Source organism: Megascapheus bottae, chromosome 29 (genome assembly GCF_031878675.1).
Source record: "Megascapheus bottae isolate mThoBot1 chromosome 29, mThoBot2.hap1, whole genome shotgun sequence".
In the NCBI taxonomy this organism is placed as follows: Eukaryota; Metazoa; Chordata; class Mammalia; order Rodentia; family Geomyidae; genus Megascapheus; species Megascapheus bottae.
In genome coordinates this window covers 9,451,375-9,473,223 of record NC_143537.1, presented here as the reverse complement: position 1 = coordinate 9,473,223, position 21,849 = coordinate 9,451,375, and the positions used below count along the sequence as shown (strand labels likewise).

At 48.2% G+C, this 21,849-nt stretch overlaps 1 protein-coding gene across 1 annotated transcript in view; it reads right to left on the bottom strand.

The window, feature by feature from the left end:
* The window catches only part of Col23a1 (collagen type XXIII alpha 1 chain), a 183,055-nt gene that overhangs the window by 18,326 nt on the left and 142,880 nt on the right, over positions 1–21,849 (bottom strand). Inside the window, exons 4-8 of the mRNA XM_090321044.1 lie at positions 20,100–20,107; positions 17,027–17,053; positions 5,557–5,583; positions 4,020–4,046; positions 2,770–2,796 (exon numbers count right to left, since the gene is read on the bottom strand). Of these exons, the coding sequence (XP_090177170.1) occupies positions 2,770–2,796; positions 4,020–4,046; positions 5,557–5,583; positions 17,027–17,053; positions 20,100–20,107 (116 nt within the window). The remainder of the gene's footprint in view (positions 1–2,769; positions 2,797–4,019; positions 4,047–5,556; positions 5,584–17,026; positions 17,054–20,099; positions 20,108–21,849) is intronic.

Sequence of the window (21,849 nt, the reverse complement as noted above, 5' to 3'; positions counted from 1 at the left end):
GACACCATGGTGTGTGTGTGTGTGTGTACACACCAGTACTGGGGCTTGAACTCAGGGCTTCCCACTCTTGCTTGGCTTTTTTGCTTATGGCTTCTACATTACCGCTCAAGCCATACGTCAATTTCTGGCTTTCACTGGTTAACTGGAGATAAGAGTCTCATGGATTTTTAATTCTCAGATCTCAGCCTCTTGAGTAGCTAGGATTACAGATCACTTTTTACTGCCCAAACCTATCACAGGGCCCAGTGAAGGGCATACCAGGCCATAGTAACTGATATAATTGCTTTTTCTTTTCTTCTCTCAGCCGTGGGTCTTGGACTCTGGGCCTGGGCACTGTTCCTGAGATTTTTTTTTTGGTCAGTCGTGGGTCTTGGACTCTGGGCCTGGGTACTGTCCCTGAGCTCTTCAGCTCAAGGCTATGGCCCTACCCCTGGAGCCACAGCATCACTTTTGGTTTTTGGTGGTTAATTGGAGATGAGTCTCACCGACTTTCCTACCTGGGCTGGCTTTGAACTGGAATCCTCAGATCTCGGCCTCCTGAGTAGCTGGGATTACAGGCATGAGCCACCATTTGTGATGAGCTGGTAGAGGGACTTAGTTGTCCCATTTTACAGATGTAGTATGTGGGGGTCAGAGAGGGTACTCACTCCCTCTGGATTACAAAGCTAGGAAAGGCTGACCCTCCTTTCAATGCCAAGGTCTCTTTTGGATGCTTCTTCATCCATGGGTTGCCAGGACAGGAAAAGAGTTCAGCTTTCTAACAAACCACACTTAAAACCACAATTCCCTTTTTTCCCCACAATGAAAAACATTTAACAGAAGCTTTGAATGTCTACTACCATTCCAGCTTTTCTGATCTGTCTGGTACCACTGAAGTCCTTATCAAACTAGAACTCCAGACAGAAGGAAAGAAAATTGGCAGTGTGGTTAGGTCATCTGACCATGTAACAGTGAACCAGGAAGTGTTCCCTTCTATTTCCTGTATCCCCTTTTGCAGTATAGAGGCCCTGCCCAGTTTAGGAGTCACTGTGGCTTGGATTTCACTTATGGAGGTAGAAAGTGGGAAGTTTAGACACTTAAACAGGTCCTGGGTGTATATACGAGTTCTCAGTTTCTTCCTGCCCAACCCCTCCATCTTCAGGGACTGGATGTCTGAGGTTGATCCCGAGAAAGTGGAGTAAGTCAGGATGGGAGAGCACAGCAAATCGGCAGGCCCAGCTCCTTCACTCAGCCAGTCTACCTTGAGGAGGCGGAGGCTGTATGCCCTGTGGTCTCTACTTATAAAACCCGCATTGAGCCGTGGGAAAACCATCTGGTCAGGTCAGCAGACGGAGCATGGTCAGAAAAGTGAGAAGAGTTAAAAAAAAAATCACAAGGCTGTTTCTGGAGCTAAAGCCAATTTACCCAGCTGAGAAAGGCAGCTGAATATCGAGTGTGCAGACCCCCTGCTCCACATGTCTGTTCTGTTGGCTTTTCCCTTGGGCTCCTTTGCTGCTGTTCATCAAGAGCTGAGGCCTCTTTCCCCTCCCCTTGACTCCATCACACACTGGTCCTTCCTGCTTTGAAGAATAGCTTCCATACATCAACCCAGAAAGCAAACCTTTTCTCAACATCCACAAAATAACATGAATCCTTTTTTCCCTTTGACTTCAGAGAACTACCAGTTGTTGTTGGTCCTGGTTCTGCCCCCCATCATAGGACAGCTCCATCTCTCAGAATTGACTAGATCACCTCTTTCCTGATCTGGGCTCCTGATCACAAACATCCCATGATGTTGTCTCTCTGTCCTCATTTCCCAGAAACTGGACTCAAAGCCATGAAACTGCAGAGCTAGGTCTCACCCTGACTCCAGCCTCAGGCTCCCCTCTCAGGCTTTATCCCTATCCCCTCTCTCCATTGTGCCCACTGTTTCCCATCCTCAATCCCACTCCTGTCAGATTGGGGGGGGTGGACAGAGGGACTGACCCTTGGGTTGCAATGTCCTCCCTCAAACCTTCTTAGAAACAACTTAGTAGACAACTCCATCTGGCCTTTCCCTTGGTACCCATCACCTGTCTCTCAATCTCTGCAACAAGGGCTCTTTATCCTAGAATGTGCTGGAAACAGCAAGGGAACTTTCTTAGGGCTAAGCAATTCATTTGCTGAGATCCACTTGGTGTGTGGGGCCCATCTTGGGTTCAGCCTCAGGTGAGGAGACCTTAGGTTCAGTAGAACGTATTTCTAAGTTTCTGGCCCAGGGGTCCATGAGGTTAGGGTGGGCTGGCAGACACCTCATTCACTGTCCTCACCCTGGTGCTGGGTGCTGACTGAGGACTACAGTGACTATAGCACCTGCTTAAGGGAAGAAACTCGGAAGGTCATTTGTTTGGTAAAGGCCAGAGCTGAACTTTGGGGTCAGTTCTGCTGACCATCTGGCTTTCCGCTTTCCTACTACCAGATGCTTTTAGGAAGGTCGGTCTTGTTCAGGGACCAGGATCATCCCTACTGCCTGGTTATCCACAGTGACCAGTGTGGGATCAGGATACCTGTCACCTGTCACCTGTTACCTATGTGGGAGAGGCATCATCACTCTAAAGATTCAGCTTCGGCCAGAACAGGGTGCCTGGGCTTCCACACAGTGACCATGGGCAAAAGTGGGGGGCTGCCCCACTCCTCTTTCTATAGTGAGGTTTGGAGGGCTGGGATCTAGAGACATCTAGCTATGCGGTACGATAATAACAGTACACAAGCCATATGGAACAGGTGAAGGAGGTGGTTCTCCATTCTTACCCGGGGGCCAAAGTCTCCTGGTGCACCCTGAGAACCAAACACAGGGAAATAAATCATTATGGCTTTCATTTTTTTTTGTCTTCCCATTTCCTATTGATCATGCATGTGTGCTTCATATCTATGGTCTGACTTCATGCTAACAAAAACAGGCAAACCTTGATATCTGCATTTCAACAAGGAAACAGGCACAAAGAGGCCTGGAATCTGCACAAGGTCACACACCGGAGACCAGACATTCCCTGACCTACAGCCAACTTCCGGCCATTTGAAGTCCCAGCCATGGTGGCACAGTCCAATTTCTCTCACTTTATTTTCTCAGAATCTCCCAGATCTTGGACCAATAAGGGACAATACTGACTAATTATAAATTAAGCCAGAAAGTTTTGGGGGCAATGTGTTACATAATAATACCAGTTCTGTCTGGTTTCAAAGCTCCTGCTTAAATGATTTCTGTGGCTTGGTGGGAATCTGCCAGACCCAGTGAGAAGACAATTAACCACCTACCAATGGGTGTCTTTCTTATTGCCAGAGAATATTCAGATCTCTCCTGCAATCTTCCCCAATGCTCTGTGAGGTTAGTTTGAATTTACTGGTGGGGAAACGAAGGCCCACCGAGCAGGTAGCTGGCCCCAAACAACACAGTTGGCAGTGAACCTTTCAGCTTGGATGGTGGCCTGAAACTCTGCCCTGCTCTTTACCTAAGAGGTCACATCCCAGCAAGGGCGCCTCCTCAGAGTTCTTGCTTTGCCATCTCCAAATTTCAGCTCAGGGGTAGATGTGGCCCGACCATTCCCAGCCCTTCTCTGGAGGTCTGCTTTGGACATACATCTCTTTAGCTCCCTTCCCAGGCACGTGCCCATTAGGGCAGTCTTTGGCACAAAGTGGCTGAAAGCTAACTCCTTGCCTCTGTCTTCCTGAGGGTGCAATCTCCCCACAGAGAAAGTCATCAACACTGTTCAGTTTCCCTAAGGTCTTCTGGTACCCTGATATCACTTCTAGGAACCAACCATTGGGTCAACCTATGTCCTTTTGTTACGCTCTGCTGCCAGAATTCAGACCCAACCTCCCAAGCACACTCTGTTCCCAAATGTTAGCCTTATGACCACCTTAGGAGAGAGGCATTAAGTGCTGTTTTATAGACCAGAGGGGCTGTGGCTTGTTTAAGGTAACACCCTGGAAGGTTCTGGAGGCAGGTCTCTGGAATCCTTCATCAGTGCATGGCATCTGGACAAGCCTCTAGCAACACTTACCTTTTCCCCTTTGGGGCCTGGAAGTCCCTGGAGAAGAAGATGGAGAAAGGACATGTATGAGGGAGGAGGGCTAGCCTGGTACCCATTCCTGCTGCCCCATGGTTTTGGGGGGCAGAAGGGCCTGTGATACTGAGCAGAGTTTGTGGGCAACTGAATGAAAACTACGCACAAGTCTGCCAGTCCTTATTGAGAACTGCCTTTGTCTAGGGAACTCCAGACCTCAGTCCCTAGCATGAGGGAGGTGAGGGACTGGGGGTCACCAGCAAGGGTCCAAGGCATCTTCTCTGTAGAAAAAGGGCACTCCTCTCCTGGGGCAAAGATCCTTACTGGTTAGCATCTGCCTGGCCCAGATGCTGGTGAGGAGACCATTACCCTAGGGGTGTTTGTCTGGAATCTGTAGGTTGGTTTGTAGAGAAGAGATTTTTCTCTCCAGAGGCATATCATTCTTTGAGACCAACAGACTTGCATCCACTCATCTTTGGACTGGTTGAACTTCCATCCATTCATGCATGCACCCATCCATCATCTATCCATCCTCCTATTCATCTATGCGTCCATCCTATCAATCACATCCATCCATCCATGGATCAGTCCTTCTATCCATGGATTCATCCTTCCATTTGTCCTATCCATCCAACCATCCTCCCATCCATCTTCTTCCCTCCCTCCCTCCCTCCTTCCCTCCCTTCCTCCCTCTCTTCCTTCCATTTTTGTGTAGCTGTGGGGGTGGCCCCTTGCAAATTATAATGGCTGTAAGGGAAATACCTCTTTCAATCCTATCAAATCACTAGGGCTTCTATGGATGGTTGGTTCATAGCATTGTCCATAGTGTTCAGAGTCTCAGCCTGGGGCAGTTCACCTTAAGGCTGATACCTTTGATCAAAGGCTGAGCTACTTACCTTCCTAAATGTAAATTGTTTGCTCATTCATTCATTTATTCATTTAGTCCACCAAGGTGGTCAGTCCTTACCTTTTCCTCTTTAATAATTGGGTTTATGAAGGAAATAATTCATGGTCTGCTCAATCATATTCACTTATTCACCCACGAACATGCTTATTGTTCTCTAAACTAATCTGTCTATATAATTATTAATTACTTCATTGGACGATACATTCCTGCATCTATCTGTCTGTCTATCAACCCACGGGTTCATCCATCTATGTCTAGTTATTTCATCTGGCTCAGGATGCACATGGACCATAAGTTCTTGGGCCAGGTGCTGAGACTTCTCAGCTTGATGGTCACCCTAGAAATCTTGAGAACGTATCAGAGACATTGTGTGCCTGAGGCTAGCTGAGGTGGCCTGCAGACTTCTGAGGGCTGTCCCCAGACTCCCGATCCCCAAGACAGCAATGAACCCACCCATCTGCCAGACAAAGGGAAAGGGGCCTCCCTATGTTTACAGTCAGCAGCTGATGGACATTAGTGCATTTAAGTGGCTTCTTTCTTCCCTGAAATGAAAACTCCCAGGGTTCCTTTCCCTCAGGTGTCCATGGTCACTCCCACCCCATCCTGGGACACCCCAGTCTCACTTACCGGTTTGCCATCCAGACCCAGAGGTCCCTGCAAAAAACGAGAGAGCAAAGATCACACACAGGAATGGCATTTTCTCCATATCCTAAGGCCCCAGTGCCCTAGTGACAGGAAATCAAAGCCTGTACTGAATCCAGGAGGGTGGGGGCAACATTTGCATGTTGTCTGCTACTCACAGATCCCCTACTCTGACCACAGCACCCCAACTATTTTCTACAGACTCCCCCTTCCCTGCCATTGCTTCGGTAGGGCTGCTAGTTAAGGTGGCAGATGCAGGTATGAGGCTGAGACCCACCTTGGGCCAAAGTATCATGCCTGGGACATTCCATAGTGGGTTATTTTTTTGGGGGGGAGAAGCCTAATGGGGGAGAATCCCCTAATGGGGTTGAGCCTGGAGCACCTGGGGCCATTCGACAGCTTGAGAAGGAGTCACAGAGAGGAAGGCAAAGTTGAGATGGAAAGACAGGCTGAGGGCTGGATGCTGTAAGTCCCCTGCCCACTGTTTGTGCGCACACAGTGTTTGAATCCCCCTAAGTCAGGTGGAGCTGGAGGAGTCCTGGCAGTTCTCGGAGCATTAGGCATGGCTGTGGATTGTGCATGCAAGAGAAAAGGGCTAAGAGAAGCCAAATAACAGGGCAGGTGCTCAGTGCAGAGGTATCACAGGGTTCTCCAGGGCCTCTATGGTGGCTGTAAAAGGCCAGAGACTACTGAACACTTTTTACCAGTCCACCAGTTTCCATGCTATTCAGGGCTGTTGGAGATTCTATCCAATGGGGACACTGCAGATCAGAGTTGTTGGGCCTCTGCTAAATCCTGTTCCCCCTTCTTACCATGATCCCCTTATCTCCATAGACTCTCCAACACAGCCTGGAGCACATATTACCCACCTACTCAGCATCCTCTTTCCTCCTTTTATACATCTCCACCACAGTTACTTCCTCTTTCATGAAGCCCTCTAGGCTTCTCCTCAGTTTCTTGCCAGGGCTGGCTTTGAACCATGATCCTTAGATCTCAGCCTCCTGAATAGTAGGATTATAGGCATGGGTCACCAGTGCCTGGCTAGTTCAGCTTTTATTTGTTGGCTAACTGGAAATAGAATCTCGACTTCTCGGCTTAGGCTGGCTGTGATTCTCAGATCTCAGCCCCCTGAATTGCTAGGATGGCAGGTGTGAGCCATCTGTGTCTGGTGATACTCAGCTGGTCTAAGAGGTTAGAGTGTGGAAAGAGGGAAGGAACTGTCCTCCCTCTGGGAGAAGAAAACAGCCCAGAAAAGACAGGGAGTGAGGTTGCTTGGCCCTCAGCATCTTCTCATTAATTTTTTACTTGAGACCAGGTGCAGTGGCACAAGCCTATATAATCCCAGCCCTGAGCAGCTTGAGGCAGGAAGATGGAGAGTTTGAAACCAGCCGAGGCTACCATTGCAAAATCTTGTCTGAAATCACTCAAAAAAAAAAAAACCCAACCAAAACAAACAACAAATAGAGAAAATAGGTGAGAGACAGTCTCTCACTTTCACCTGGACCTGCCCTGTTATTTCTCTGGGTCCATTGGGTGAGCTGTGGTTAAACTCTGATCCGGTATGAGGGCTCTTTATGGGCAGGCCCAGTTTCTGCCATTTGATCCAGCTGTGTCCTTGAATATTTTGGTGCTTTCCATCTTTAAGTCTCTGCTTGACATGTCTCTCCCCACCGTCCATATCCTCAAAGGGCCCCCCCACCCCCTGTTCTGGGCAGCCTTCCTGGCCCCAGGGTAGCTGATTTCCCCTTCTCTGCTCCCTGGGAACTAGTCGTGTACCTGCCTAATGGGTCAAGAGCAAGCACTGCTTTTCTTGGCTTGACCCCCCTTCCCTCACCCAGGCTGCCCTGCTCTGAGGCAGCCAAATGCGTGGCTGCTCTGGGAGAGCTTGTGGTGTCAGGAAACCAGGGTAATTCTGAAAATTGAGGTCTAAGTGCTTCCGGCTGCCAGCCTCGTGGCTGGCTGGAGGTTTGGATTCCAGAATGGTGGACTGTGTGCACTTAGGGTCTTGGGAGAGGAGAATGAGGCCATTCTAAGGTCTCAGGGTTTCAGGTCAGGAGGGCTCTGGGTCAGAACCCTGCCCCCAGCCATAATTCTGGTCTTCATCACCTAGGTCACCAGATGCTGCCCTGGCTGTCTGGATTCCTGGTTGTCATGATCATGACTTCCTGCCCTTGGCAGGATCATGGTTGGAAGCTGTCCTCCATCCCTACTCCCAGACCCTGCCAGGCAGCCTCAGGGCTGTGACCCATTGATGCCTCACCCCGGACCCAGCTCTCTTGGCTCTCTTGATATACACAGGACCCTTGGAACTTGTGCAAGAACTGCAAGAAGAAAAGAAGTCTTGGGCTGTTAACCAGTACCTCATGTAGGATGGGCAAGGAGCTGGATCTTGCCCAGCCTGAGTTCAAATCCCTCCTCTCAGCCACAGCATGGAGCCGATTGGCACTCCAGGCTTTGTAGACCTTCCCCTGGTTGATCAAAGCCTTGGAAACCACCAGTGGTTTTCATCACCTTCTGCCCTCTATGAACCATCCCACCCCCCACAGCTGCTTACAAGCCTCTGCTTTAAGTCACTCTTTCCCTGAGATCAGCTGGGCTCCAGGATGTCACTAGATGTGCAAGAAGCAAGCAAAAATGCGGGCTGAAAATGGACAAAAGTCAAAAAAGTTCTCAATGCTAACCCAACCCCTGGCCTCCCTCAGGGACAGGCATGTCCTATAGCCTCAATGGCCTCTTCTGAAAAGTAAAGGCTGTGATGCCCCCCCTCTCTCCCCCTTCCTTCCTCCCTCCCTTCTCTTTTCTTTCCTTCCTTCTTCCCTCCCTCCTTTCCACCCATCCTGGACACCATCCCTGAGCTTTTGTGCTCAAGGCTAGTGTTTTACCACTTAAGCCAGATCCATGCTTCTGGCTTCTTCCTGGTTAATTGGAAATAAGAATCTCACAGACGGGGCCGGGAGTTTGGCCTAGTGGTTAAAGTGCTTGCCTAGCATGCATGAAGACCCGGGTTCGATTCCTCGGTACCACATACATAGAAAAAAAGCCAGAAGTGGTGCTGAGGCTCAAGTGGTAGAGCTCTAGCCTTGAGAAAGTCCAAGGACAGTGCTCAGGCCCTGAGCTCAAGCCCAGGACTGGCAAAAAAAAAAAAAGAATCTCCTTTTCTGCCTGGTCTGGCTTGAAACCACGATCCATAGTTCTCAGCCTCCTGAGTAGCTAGGTATGAGCCACCAGTGCCTGGCTCGTGATGTTCTTTCACATGACAAGTTCCAGTCAAAGTCCTAGGTCAGTGCTCCTTGTTTCCTCCTCTCCCAGCCTAAAGCTAGATGTGTGGTCCCATAGGAAGCAACACAGAACTGCCAAAAATCAGAAGTAGAGTTGTGGCTCAAGTGGTAGAGTACTAGTCTTGAGTGAAAGAGCTCAGGGAGAGCACCCAGACCCTGAATTCAAGCCACTGGTCCTCCCTGCTAGCTCCATGGAGGCAGGGATGAAGACAAAGGTGGGGAGGGGGGTAGGCAGGGAGAGGGTCCTTCTGATTGTGGCTCAACCCTCTCTGAGCTCAGTCAGAGCATCTCTAGAACTCAACGGAGTCAATGGGCTGTATTGAGATGCAGACAAGGGTAAACGTTCCCACAGGCTGGAGCTGGGTGACTGTGTGGCTTTATGGTTGTAATTAATGCTGACAGGTCCCCGTCCCATGGAGGGAAGGGGTAGAGTAGGGGAGGAGGGGAGTGTGGAACCCTCAAAATGCACTGGGATGAGAGGACTTACCAGGATTATCAGTCTATGGCCTAGTAATTATGCCCCAGATGTTGACAATTCATCAAATTACAAGGTTTTTGGGGTCTGAGGTCCCAGCCTGGGAAGCAAACATTCCTGTGTGAAGGCTCCGTGGTCCTTCTCCCAGCCTCCACCAGGGACAGCCAGTGGGTGAGGGGGTGGAGAATGGCCCCCATCTGAGCAGGTCAGCATGGTATGGTTCTGATTTCTCAAGCCAGGCTGTTCGCACACACATAGACGGCAGTAATACAGTCTGGGGCTTAGCAATTCCCCAAACTTGAACCCCCTGCCACAGGACAAAGGAAGAAAGGCCCCCTATGCTAGGTCTAGCCACGGTCTGTGCTCTGCCCGGAGATCCTTGGATTTGGGTGCTTTGCAAGGTGGACCATGCATTTACAACATTCCAACTCATAGCGAACTGCAGAGGCTTGCTGGCTGGGATGCTAAGCCTGTATGAGGGTCAGGGACTTGCTTTCTCCCTCACTCCTTGGCCTTGCCCATCATGGCTTCCCTCTCTGTTCCTGGATCTGGTCTGCAGCATGAAGGGCTGGCTTTGATGTCTTTCCTGGAGCATTTACTTATTTATTTATTTGGTGCTGGTACTAAGGCTTGAACTCAGGCCCTCGGCTTTTTTACTCAAGGTTAGTACTCTTGTGCTTGAGCTACAGCTTCACTTCTGGCTTTTTGGTAGTTCATTGGAGATAAGAGTCTCATGGATTTTTCAGCCTGGTCTGGCTTTAAATTTTGATCCTCAGATCTCAGCCTCCTGAATAGTTCGGATTATAAGCCCTTAATGCCCTTCTTGAGTTAAGAATTTTCTTGAAAAGTAGGAAGATCTCACAATCCCAGGGCCTTTCTCCTCCCTGGCCATCCCTGAATCTTGGCTCTCTTCTCAGCTGACCACTTACTCCAGGGGCATGTGGATGGCTGTCCCAGTGAAGTGACACACCAGCTCTGTGGATAGGGCATGGGATTTGTAACTGTGGACCTAGAGTATCTTCAAGGTCCCTTTTTGTTCAATTTTCAGAGGTTAAGAAAGCAGCTGGCTTCTATTTTTGGGGAAAGGGTACGCTCAGTGAAAGGCAGAACGTGCTGGAAACAATTTCACTTCTATCCACATTACACATGGGTGGTGTTTATGGCAATAAAGCCTTTGAACCTGTCCCAAACACCAGCTTAGGTTACAGCTTTGGCCATTACCGATATTTGGCAGGAAGAAATATGATTACCCTGTCAGGTATCAGGAAAATTTGCTCATGGTTGGGAAGGAAGAGGGAAAGGGCCATACCTTCCACTGAATATGGAAGGATGGGGATGGGAAGGGGAGCCTGCTTGTGTTCACTTAAGATGCTTTTGCCCAGGTGTCACCTAGCAGCATGAAGCAGTCAAGAAGGGTGGCTCAAAGTCACAAAGTTTACAACAGATCAAGGGACAGAGTGCAGATAACTGGTAGAGATAGAGGCTGGGTATCTCTATTGCGTGTGTGTGTGTGTGTGTGTGTGTGTGTGTGTGTGTGTGTATGTGTGTATGTGTATATGTGTGTGTGTTACTGAGCTTAAACTGAGTGCTCGGTGCTAGGGTGCTGTCCCTTAGATTTTTTTCCCTTAAGGCCAGTGTTATACCACTTGAATCACGCACACTTTCAGATTTTTGGTAGTTCACTGGAGATCAGTCTCAGGGACTTTCTGGCCTGGGCTGGCTTCAAACTGTGATCCTCAGATCTCAGCCTCCAGAATAGCTAGGATTATAGGTGTGAGCCACTGGCACATGGCTAATCCATGGGCTTTTGAATCTCTCTCTAGCTCAATTTCAGGCTCTGAGGGTATAAGCATCCTGGTTGTATTTCTTGTCATTAAGCCCCAAGTGCCTCCAACCTGGTAAGAACAAGAAATAACTGGTTGAATAAACTGTCTAGGGCATGAATGAAGCATCCAGTCTGGGAACACTAGAGGGCGCTCATGAACTGCTGTTGGTGGCTCTATTGGGAAGGTCAGTGAGGACCACTGGATTCTGGGTCTTGATGCTGCCCCATGCCTGGCTCCTTTAGCCTCAAGGCTATCCCCATACCCTTCCCCCCAGGCTCAGTGACCATCACAACAGGCAGTATCACCCGACCTAGATTTTATGCTCTGTCTTGGGGGGCTCTCATGGCTCATCTTACCTGACTCTCCTAATAGCTTAAGAGGCCAAGGTTGGAATGCCCCAGGACCATTCTCAGTGGGCTGTCCCATGTGGGGCAGTCACCGATTTGGGTGGAAGCTTCAGGGGAGCAGTTTTATACTGACTTGGCTACTTTCTATCAGGTCTCTTTCCTTGGAAGACAAGCTTGGCTCAGTGACCCATGCAGATTCCAGCTCTCGCCTTTCATCCTGCAGGCAGAGTAGAAAAGGGTGCCATCCAGCAGCAACAAGCCTGAAAGGTACCTCTATAAAGATATCATCACAAGCAGCAAAGCATAGACCTGCCTTTAAGCTCCCCTCTCTCCCCCCCAGTGCAGTCCTAGCTAAATGGTCTCCCAGAAGCTGGACAAAAAACCCTCTGGACTGGATGTTCATAGCTTGTAATCCTAGCTACTTAGGGGACTAAGATTTGAGGATTTTGCTTTAAACCAGCCAAGGTAGACAAATTCATGAGACTCTGATCTCCATTTAATCAGCAAAAAGCCAGAACCAGAAGTGTAGCTCAAGTGGAAAAAAAAAAAAACGAAGTGGAAAAAGCAAAGTGAGAATGCTAGGCTCTGAATTTAAGCTGCAGTACCTGCACCAAAAAAGGTGTGTGTGTGTGTGTGTGTGTGTGTGTGTGTGTGTGTGTGTGTGTGTGTGTGAATTTTCTGGATCCCTGCCAGGAAAGTACTAACACTAGAGATAAAGGTAAGGCTTCTGGAACCTATGGGTAGAGAGATTTCCAGTCCCTTGACTTGCACACATAAGGCATCCATGAGGAAACTGGGGACGAAGTGGTAAGACCAAGCCAATGGGGGCAAACTCAAGGAGTACCTGCCCCTGTTGTGGTTGGGGAGAGAGGGGGTTGAGGGAAAAGGCCTGGCATGGTGGCCTTTCCAGAGTGTAGACCCAACTTAGTCTCCCTGGGCCTCCAATCTGGGGGTCATTATAAGAGACTCAGGAAGTCTGCTTTCATCCCTGTCCTTGCTCTTCCCAGAATCTTGGGGGCAGAAGGGGGGGGGGGTTGGGGAACAGCCCTGTAGGGGTCAGATGAGACTGAGCTGGAGGCTGTTGAAATTGAAAAAAAAAAGATGAATTTGGGGGTATTACGGATGAATCACTTAACTAATTACATTTTTACAATCAAAGCTGTTTTTGAACTAGAGAGTGCAAGAAAGCATATGAATGTGTGGTTCTCTGCGGTTCTTTCTTCCTTTTTTTTTTTTGTTTGATTAATTCCAAACAGTCCAACCCAGTTATTCATTTCAAAATTGGTCCCAGGCCCTGTCTCACAGATCACATCCAGCCCTGAGCTTGCACTGTCCCCTGTGGGCCTCAGCTGTCGATGCACCATGATTGATGCTGGGGGACAATGTGCAGCCCCTGCTCCCAGAGGTCCCATGAGCTTAGCCAGATGGGTCCTGTGCATGGCCCTTGGGCCTGGGAGATGCTGGTGTATGGAGTTCTGATTCTGCTCAGAGCTGGCCTGAAAGCCTTACCAGCTCTTCTCTCCCTCTCCCTCTCTCTTTCCCCCTCCTACCCCCCTCCCTCGGTTCCAGGGCTTAAATTCAGGGCCTTCCATTCTTGCTTGGCTTGCTTGCTTGGCTGGCACTCTACTGCTCGGTCTATGCCTCAAGCCCTGCTTTTTGACCTTTTTTTCCCCCCTCCCAGTCTGACTACAAATAAATAAATGGTGATCCTGTAGATTTTAGTCTTTTGAGGAGCTAAGATTGTGGGCATGAGCCACTGGTGCTTCACTGGAATTTCTTTTTTAATCTTATTGTCAGGATAATGTATAGAGGGGTTACAGTTACATTCATCAGGTAAGAGGTACATTACTGATACCCCTTCTCATGTTTTTGTTCCTGTTTCTCTCCCCCTGACTGGAATTTTTTTTTTCCAGTCCTGGGCTTGAACTCAGGCCTGAGCACTGTCCTTGGGATTTTTCAAGGCTAGAGCCCTATCACTTGAGTCTCAGAACCACTTCCAGCTTTTATCTGTGTATGTGGTATCGAGGAATTGAACCTGGGTCTTCGTGCATGCTAGGCAAGCGCTCTACCATTAGGCCAGACTCCCAGCCCACCCCTTGACTGGAAATTTTAAAAATTAAGTTAGACCCATTTTTGTTTTTGTTGTTGTTGTTGTTCTGTTCGAAAAATCAGGAAGAGGGGCTAAGAGCGTGGCCTAGTGGTAGAGTACTTGCCTAGCATGCACGCAGGAAATGTCTGCTTCTATGGAAGAAGAGAGAATTCTGGTCACATGCAGGCCACACTGGAACCTTCTCCCTCCCCTAGCCTTGCTGTGCCCACTCCTGATGGCTGGCTGGCTGGTGTCATGGGATGGGATTCTGCAGCCTGGGTGGTAATCTAGGCTTTGGCATGTGTATGGACTCTGGGCCAGCTAAATCTCATCACCTCCAGAGCTTTGGGTCCTCATCTGTCAGTCAAGGCTGAGACCCAGCCCCCAATCTTTGCCTTTGCTTCCAGGTACTTTGAAGTCCTTGTAGGGATGAGAGCTGGCAGTTTTTCCCTCTCTTTCCTGAAAGGAGGCTTCAGACCCTTGGCTGTGGTGTTTGGGGCAAGTGGTTACTACAGACACAGAACCAAGTTCCATTGTGTCCCCAACTCCTATCCCCCCACCCTCATCCTGGCCCCAGTAGCTTCTCCCTGGGTCTCATGCTGTTTTACTCCATCAAACCCTGGCTACTACTTTCCCTTCACCTTCTGCTGTTTCTCTGTCATGTGCTCACTCACTTTTGCCACCCTGGGCTTGAATGCATCCTACACACACATATCTTTCTTCGACTTCACGAACTGTAGCCTTCCTTGCCGTGTCTCCTGTTGGGACCCTTTCTCCCTGAACAGCCATCATTTACATCTTTGCTCTCATGCTGCCTCCAACCTCTGGATGATTTATTCCAGACTGTGCCATGCATCCTCCCAGCAGCATGTTCCCTACACTGCTCCTCACTCCACTGTCTTTTTCTTTCTTTTTTGTCGGTTGTGGGGCTTGGACTCTTGGCCTGGGCATTGTCCTTGGGCTCTTCAGCTCAAGGCTACCACCCTACCCCTTGAGCCACAGTGCCACTTCCAGTTTTCTAGGGGCTAATTGGAGATAAGTGTGTTGGGGTCTTTAGTGCCTGGGCTGGCTTTGAACCGAGATCCTCAGATTTCAGCTTCCTGAGTAGCTATGATTACAGGCTTGCCTGGCTTCCACTGTCTTCAAGAAATGGTTATGTTGGTTTCTGAAGGTGTCAAACAAACCAGAAAACTCAATCTTAAGGGTTTGGAACCTCCACATACCAAAGACTACAAAGCAAGGCTTCTAATGTAGTAAATAGAGAGTGAGAAAGTCTAGTTTTATGTGGAAAACTCAAGGTGGCATCAGGGTGCTAGGGGTTCACGCCTGTAATCCTAGCTACTCAGAAGGCTGAGATTTAAGGATTGTGGTTCAAAGCCACCCTGGGCAGAAAAGTCCACATGAGATTCTTATCTCCAATTAGTCACAGAAAAAGCTGGAAGTGATTCTGTGGCTCAGTGGTAGAATGCTAGCCTTGAGCAAAAGAGCTTAGAGGTACTGCCCACCTCCGAAGTTCAAGCCCCATGACTGATAAATCAAAACCCCCAAAATAACGCAAGGTGGAGACAAGGTTAAACACTGCAGGACTAGAAGGTTGTGATAAATCAGATACCTTCTGGTAGTCACATTGTGTCCCTAATCATTCTGTCCTTTTATTCCATGGGGAATTGTATTGTCCTCTCCCACACAGCTCTCTGGGGGCCTAAACCAAGACATGAAACCATCTAGATTTGTTGAACAGAGCCTATTTAAGAGATGGGACTTGTCTGGGCCAGGAGTTTGGCCTAGTGGTTAAAGTGCTTGCCTAGCATGCGCGAAGACCTGGGTTCGATTCCTTGGTACCACATACATACAAAAAAAGCCAGAAGTGGTGCTGAGGCTCAAGTGGTAGAGCTCTAGCCTTGAGAAAGTCCAAGGACAGTGCTCAGGCCCTGAGCTCAAGCCCAGGACTGGCAAAAAAAAAAAAAAGAGATGGGACTTGTGCACATATGGTTCACACCCGTAATCCTCGTTACTCAGGAGACAGATACCTGAGGATCATGGTTCGAGGGCAGGAAAGCCCTTAACATTGTTATCTATAATTAATTGGTTTCAAACTGTATGCCTGTAATTCCAGCCTCCACCACCAGACGGCGAGACAACAAAACCTTATGAAAATGGATTGGCGACTCTAGTAATGAAAATACACCCTAAATTAAAACAAGACACAGGGACATATACATATATTTAAAAACTTATCATATTTAAAGAAATGAGAAGTATAATAATACCCACAACAGGCCAGAGTTTGGAGAAACATGCACTGTTGGTGGGAATGTAAATTAGTATAGCCTTTGGGAGGGAAATTGTCAGTACACATCAAAAGCCTAAAACATATGCTAACCCTTTGGTGCGGCAACTCCATTTCTAGACGTTTATTCTATGGAGATAATCATGGAAATAAGCCTGCATTAATTCCCAGGATGTGCACGAATGAAAAATTGTCAGTTCAGATAACATAGCTTGTAGTTCTAGGCAGATGCTCATATGTGTATGTAAGTCAATACATATTCTGGAAGCCATGATGTGAGACTGTCTTGCGCTATGTGATGTAAAAGTGTTGACCCACTCACCACCATGATTAGCGATGGGTGTTCTATCTGGGGGCAGCACGAGTAGTGTTGTTAGCCTTTTCTATTTCTGTGCTTTTCTCTATTTCCACAATGTTTTACAGTTGCCAGGCATTTATTATAATCAGAAGAGGGCTGCGAAGGTGCCTGTGGTTGGCTGGTGAGTCCAGAAAACATAGCATTCAGGGTTCTCCCCACCCCCCACGCTGCTCTTCTATCTACTCTGTTCTTTCTCTTCCTTCCTTTTGGGAAGTGGCCAAAATCCTCCCAAGGTTATTGCTGAAATTTACTAAGCCACAAGTGAAACCACCAACTCCTGAACTAAAAGCTGACAACAAAATATTTTCCTAAAATTGATCATTCTCAAAGTCAGTTTTCTTTCTCCAAACTATAAATACATATTGTGCAGATTAGAATTTCTTATTCTTTCCTGCTTTTCAGGTTTTTTTTTTTTTTTTTTTTTTTTTTGTGTGTGTGTGTGTGTATGTATGTGTGTGTTGCCAGTCCTGGGGCTTGAACTCAGGACCTGGGCACAGTCTCTGAGCATTTGTGTTCAGGGCCAGGATGCGTCTAACAGCCAGAGGCTGATGCTTTAAGCTGGAAGGAGAGAGACACTTTCTAGAAGCTTCTTTCCTTTGCCCAGAGTAGCACTGGGCAGCTGTGGGATGAATGGAGCTCATTCTATTTTCTGGTAAAGAGAGACGAGCTAGTTCTGATGAGAGGAGGAGGAGGAGGAGGAGGGAGGAGCAGATCGATAGTTCAGTCAAGGAGGCTCAGAGGCAAAGAAGATAGGACAAAGTAGAGCAAAAATAAAAATAAATGACAAATTACCGGGTAGCCATCTCGTCCTGATTGCCCCTGTGGTAATTAATATGTCATTAATAATCAAGCCTTCAACAGAAAACCATATGGCAACACTTAGAACTTGGTGGAGGCCTGTACTCCTGGACCCACCCACCCCACCATGCCCTGTATGCTATGTGATGGATCTACTGGCTGGTAGCTCCTTGTTCTGAGGATTGCAAAAGGATGTGATGGGTCTGGGGTGGGGGTAGGGAGACAAAGCACTCTTTTTTGTCTCAGAGAATCAGGCTGGAGGAGCTGTGGGCCTTCATCAAAGCCACTAGGTCATACACTGTGGGTCACCAGAAGGCCTTGGGAGGCATATGGAAGGAAGTAAAAATGTTGCTTAAAAATAGAGGGTTGCGGGGCTGGGAGTTTGGCCTAGTGGTAGAGTGTTTGCCTAGCATGCATGAAGACCCGGGTTTAATTCCTCGGTACCACATACATAGAAAAAAAATAGCCAGTGGTGGTGCTGAGGCTCAAGTGGTAGAGCTCTGGCCTTGAGAAAGTCCAAGGACAGGGCTTAGGCTCTGAGCTCAAGCCCAGGACTGGCAGAAAAAAAAATTAAGAAAACATAGAGGGTTGGACTGGGTGCTGGTAGCTCACGCCTGTAATCCTAGCTACTCAGGAGGCTGAGATCTGAGGGCCAGGATTTATAGCCAGCCCAGGCACCAAAGTTTGTGACTTTTATCTCCAGTTAACCACCAGAAAGCTGGAAGTAGCACTGTGGCTCAACGAGGTAGAGTGTTTGCTGAAGAGTTCAGGAACAATGCCCAAGCCCAGAGTTCAAGCCCTATGACCACCCCTCCCCCCCAAAAAAATAGAGGGCTGGAGAATGAACTAGATCCTCCCTGATTCCCTTGGGTTGGGGAGATTTGGGAGCCAGAGGGATGGGGACATCCACTGCTCCTGGTGGCTTGTCTATTCTCTCAGCCCAGTCCAGGCATGCTTGGAGCAGTGATGGCCCCTACCAGAACCCACATGTGGGGTCTACCTCCCTACTTAATGTCCTTGCTATTGCAACTAAGGAGTTTCTAAACTGGTTTAATTGATTGTTTATTATTATTATTATTATTATTATTATTGCAACTAAGAAGTTTATACATTGATTTATTGGGGCTTGAACTCAGAGCCTGGGCCCTGTCCCTGAGCTTTTTCACTGAAGACTAGTGCTCTAACACTTGAGCCACAGTACCACTTCCAGTATTTTGGTGGTTAATTGAAGATAAGAGCGTCATAGCCTTTCCTATCTGGGCTAACTTTGAACCACAATCCTCTGATTTTAGCCTCCTGAATAATTAATATTACAGACATGAGCCACCAGTGCCTGGCTCTATTTCACATTTAAACAACTAAGTGAAGAAAAAAAAATCACTGCTCGGCTCTCTGAGCTATCTTCACTCGGTAGGATGGTCAGGAATGACTCTGCCAAGAAATACTGCTGTGGTCGATACATCTCCCTGTTTCATTTGGCTGGCTTTTTATTTTATGTTTTGGCTCAGAGTCATGCTACATGCATGGAGAAGCCCAGAATCTAAAGAGTGTTGATCAGGAAATGAATCATGGTGAATGGAATGGAAGTCAGGGAAAAAAAAAAAAGGCCAGCTCATCTGCAAAGAATGCCTTTGGAAGGTGCCTTTTGGCTCAAGTTGAGTTGTCAATGTATTCCTTGAGTGGATTCAATGGGATTTATCAGGCTCTGAAAAAACTGCCAAGAAGAATCAAAGGCCCACAGACGTATCCTGTGTCCTGGAGAACCCAGATTCTCCAAGCTCTGGATTCTTTACTTTCCCCAAGCTGCCCAGGACTAGACAGGGAAAATTTGAGGAAGCCTTATAAGTCCCCCCTCCATTTTTTTGTCAGTTGTGGGGCTTGAACTCAAGGCCTGGAGCGGTCCCTGAGCTTTTTTTTTTTACACTCAAGGCCAGTGCTCCAGCACTTTGAGCCAAAGCTCTACTCTCAATTTTCTGTTGATTAATGGACTTCCCTGCTTGGGCTGGCTCTGAACTGCCATCCTCAGATCTGAGCCTCCTATAAGAGCCAGGACTACAGGTGTAAGCCACCAGTCCTCTGCTTCTAACTCCCTTCTTAATGCAGTGACATTTTCTTTCAGGTGGCATCTGAACAACTCCCACCAGCCAACTAGGTTCATGAGACCCTAGCTGGGAGTAAAACATCTGGGAGTAAAATCCCAGGATCTGGTACTCAACCTAACTTACTCTGACTCCACAGTCAGTCAAAGCCTGTGAGAGGAAAAAAAAAGCATTTAAAAATATCAGTGGCTACAGAGAATTTCCAAAATATGAGCTGATGCTGGAGTTTCTGAAGCGCCTCAGTTGAGCCAAACAAAGATTTGAAGAGGAACGCAGCCAGGCTTGTGCCAGGTCTTTTGAAAGGACATGGTCCAGAATGTTCCAGTGAGCAAGTCAAGCCTGAGGAAATTCAATGCTTGCATTCATTTACCAATTAAAACATAATACATCCCTGACTGGGGTAGACTTCAGTACTGGGGTTTGAACTCAGGGGCTTATGTTCTCACTTAGCTTTTTTTTTGGCCAGTGCTGGGGATTGAACCCAGGGCCTGAGCATTGTCCTTTGGCTTTCTTAAGGCTAGAGCTCTACCACTTAAGCCCCAGTACCACTTCTGGGTTTTTCTACCTATGTGGTTCTGAGGAATTGAACCCAGGTCTTCGTGCATGCTAGGTAAGCACTCTACCACTAGGCCAAACTCCTGGTTTCTCACTTAGCTTTTTTTGCTCAAGGCTGGTGCTCTACCACTTAAGTCACACATTCACTTCTGGCTTTTTTTTGCTGGTTATTTGAAGAGTCTCACAGACTTTTCTTCCCTGGCTGGCTTCCAATTGTGGTCCTTAGATCTCAGTCTCCTAGCTAGGATTACAGGTGTGAGCCAGCAGCACCCAGCATGTTTTAAATTATTATTGTTTAAAAGGCCCACCCATCAAAGATTATTTTCATGGGGAGTATTATGGAGGGGTAAAAAAAAAGTCAAGTAAAAAAGTCTTATCTTTCAGGAACAAGACACCAAGTCCAGGATACTTACAGGGGGACCTGCAAAACAAAAGCAGAGAAGCCACTATTAGCGTAGGAGGCAGAGAAAAGCCCCTTGTCTGTCCTCAGCACAGCCCCTGGCCACCTCTCTTCGCATGGGGTCACAGCTGTTTTCTGAAAATGGCCCCACAAACAAGTGCTAGCTCCAAAGCCTACTGGCAGTGCAGAGGGGGGCAACTTAGCCCTTGGAGGGGCTTGGGCGACCATGTGGGTGGAGATGACCATCCACAAATGTACTGTTCTATGTTTTCATCCCTCCAGTACACCTGGTCAGTGCTTGCTCTTGCTGGTTTCTGGTGACCTGAGCAAAGGAAATTAGACCTTGTGCTTCCTTGAACAACAAGTTGTGGCACATTCTCCATGGCATAGGCCAGCACATTTCTACTAGGAAGAGACATAGGGGAACTCTTTTGGGTTTGAACCTCAGTCTCCCTGAGAGCTGGGATTACAGGTGTGTGCTACTCTCACATTTATAGTGTATTAGTTATTCTAAGCCACCTAAAGACGAGTGAATGTATCCGGAAGGCTGTGAGCAGGCCGTTCATATACAGAACACCATTTTATGTCAGGGTCTTGAGCATCTGTGAGTTTGGCACTCACAACAAGGACCAGTGCCCTGTGGATGCTGAGGGATGGCATTCTCCACTAAGGCGTGCATGTGCCAAACCACATCACTCCTCTGAAGGCTCACTCTGCAGCATGAGACCTCCCTTCACAGGAACTTGGGCAAGAAGTCTTTGTGGGTAGTCAGCCATAAGCCCAGAGTGGAGCATGGTGGGGTGGGAAGTGGGGACTCAGTAGTGAGTCTGAGAGGGAGGAGAGAGATGCTAAGAGAAACCACAGCTGGGAAAAGCCCAGAAAGCCCCAGGCACAGAACAAGAGGCCCAGGCTGAGTCCTGAAGGGGGGAGAAAGAATGGCCAAGGGGAGGGAGGGAAGGCACAGAGACAGAGGAGGAATGGGGAGAGCCAGCACAGGGCAGTTTTACATGTTCTGGTTCAGGGTGGGGATAGTTTGATCACAAGGACAGCAGGGGCCACTGGTGGCTTCTGCATGGTAGAGAGGTCTGAGGGGGGTCAGGGTGACGGCCTGCAGATGTCCTATGTAGGTGCTGACAATGGTAACAGAGAGAGGCAAGAGTGATGATGGGAAGGAACTCCTTGTCAGAGAGGGGAGGTGGCTTCTGACTGGTTGAGTGGTGGTCAGACTGTTTAGAGGATGGGGAGAGATTGCAGAGATGTTGGACTTGAAAAGCTGGTGTGCTCATATCCACGAATCCACGAATGGCACTAGGAGTCAGATGGGGGGTGGGAAGGGTGGACACCCTGGGGCCTCTGTCTTATAGGGAAAGCAAAAGCCGGCAGGGCAGATGTGCGATCGCCTGTCATCTAAGAGTTGAGGACGTTCTCTTCTAGTAAAGTAGGATGTGGGCCGGGAGTTTGGCCTAGTGGTTAAAGTGCTTGCCTAGCATGTACGAAGACCCCGGTTCGATTCCTCAGTACCACATACATAGAAAAAAGCCAGAAGTGGTGCTGAGGCTCAAGTGGTAGAGCTCTAGCCTTGAGAAAGTCCAAGGACAGTGCTCAAGCCCTGAGCTCAAGCCCAGGACTGGCAAAAAATAAAAAATAAATAAATAAAGTAGGATGTGGGAGCCAGGTAAAAATGGCTCATGCCTGTAATCCTACCTATTCACCAGGCTAAAATCTGAGGATGGCAATTTGAAGTAAGTCTGGGCAGAAATGTC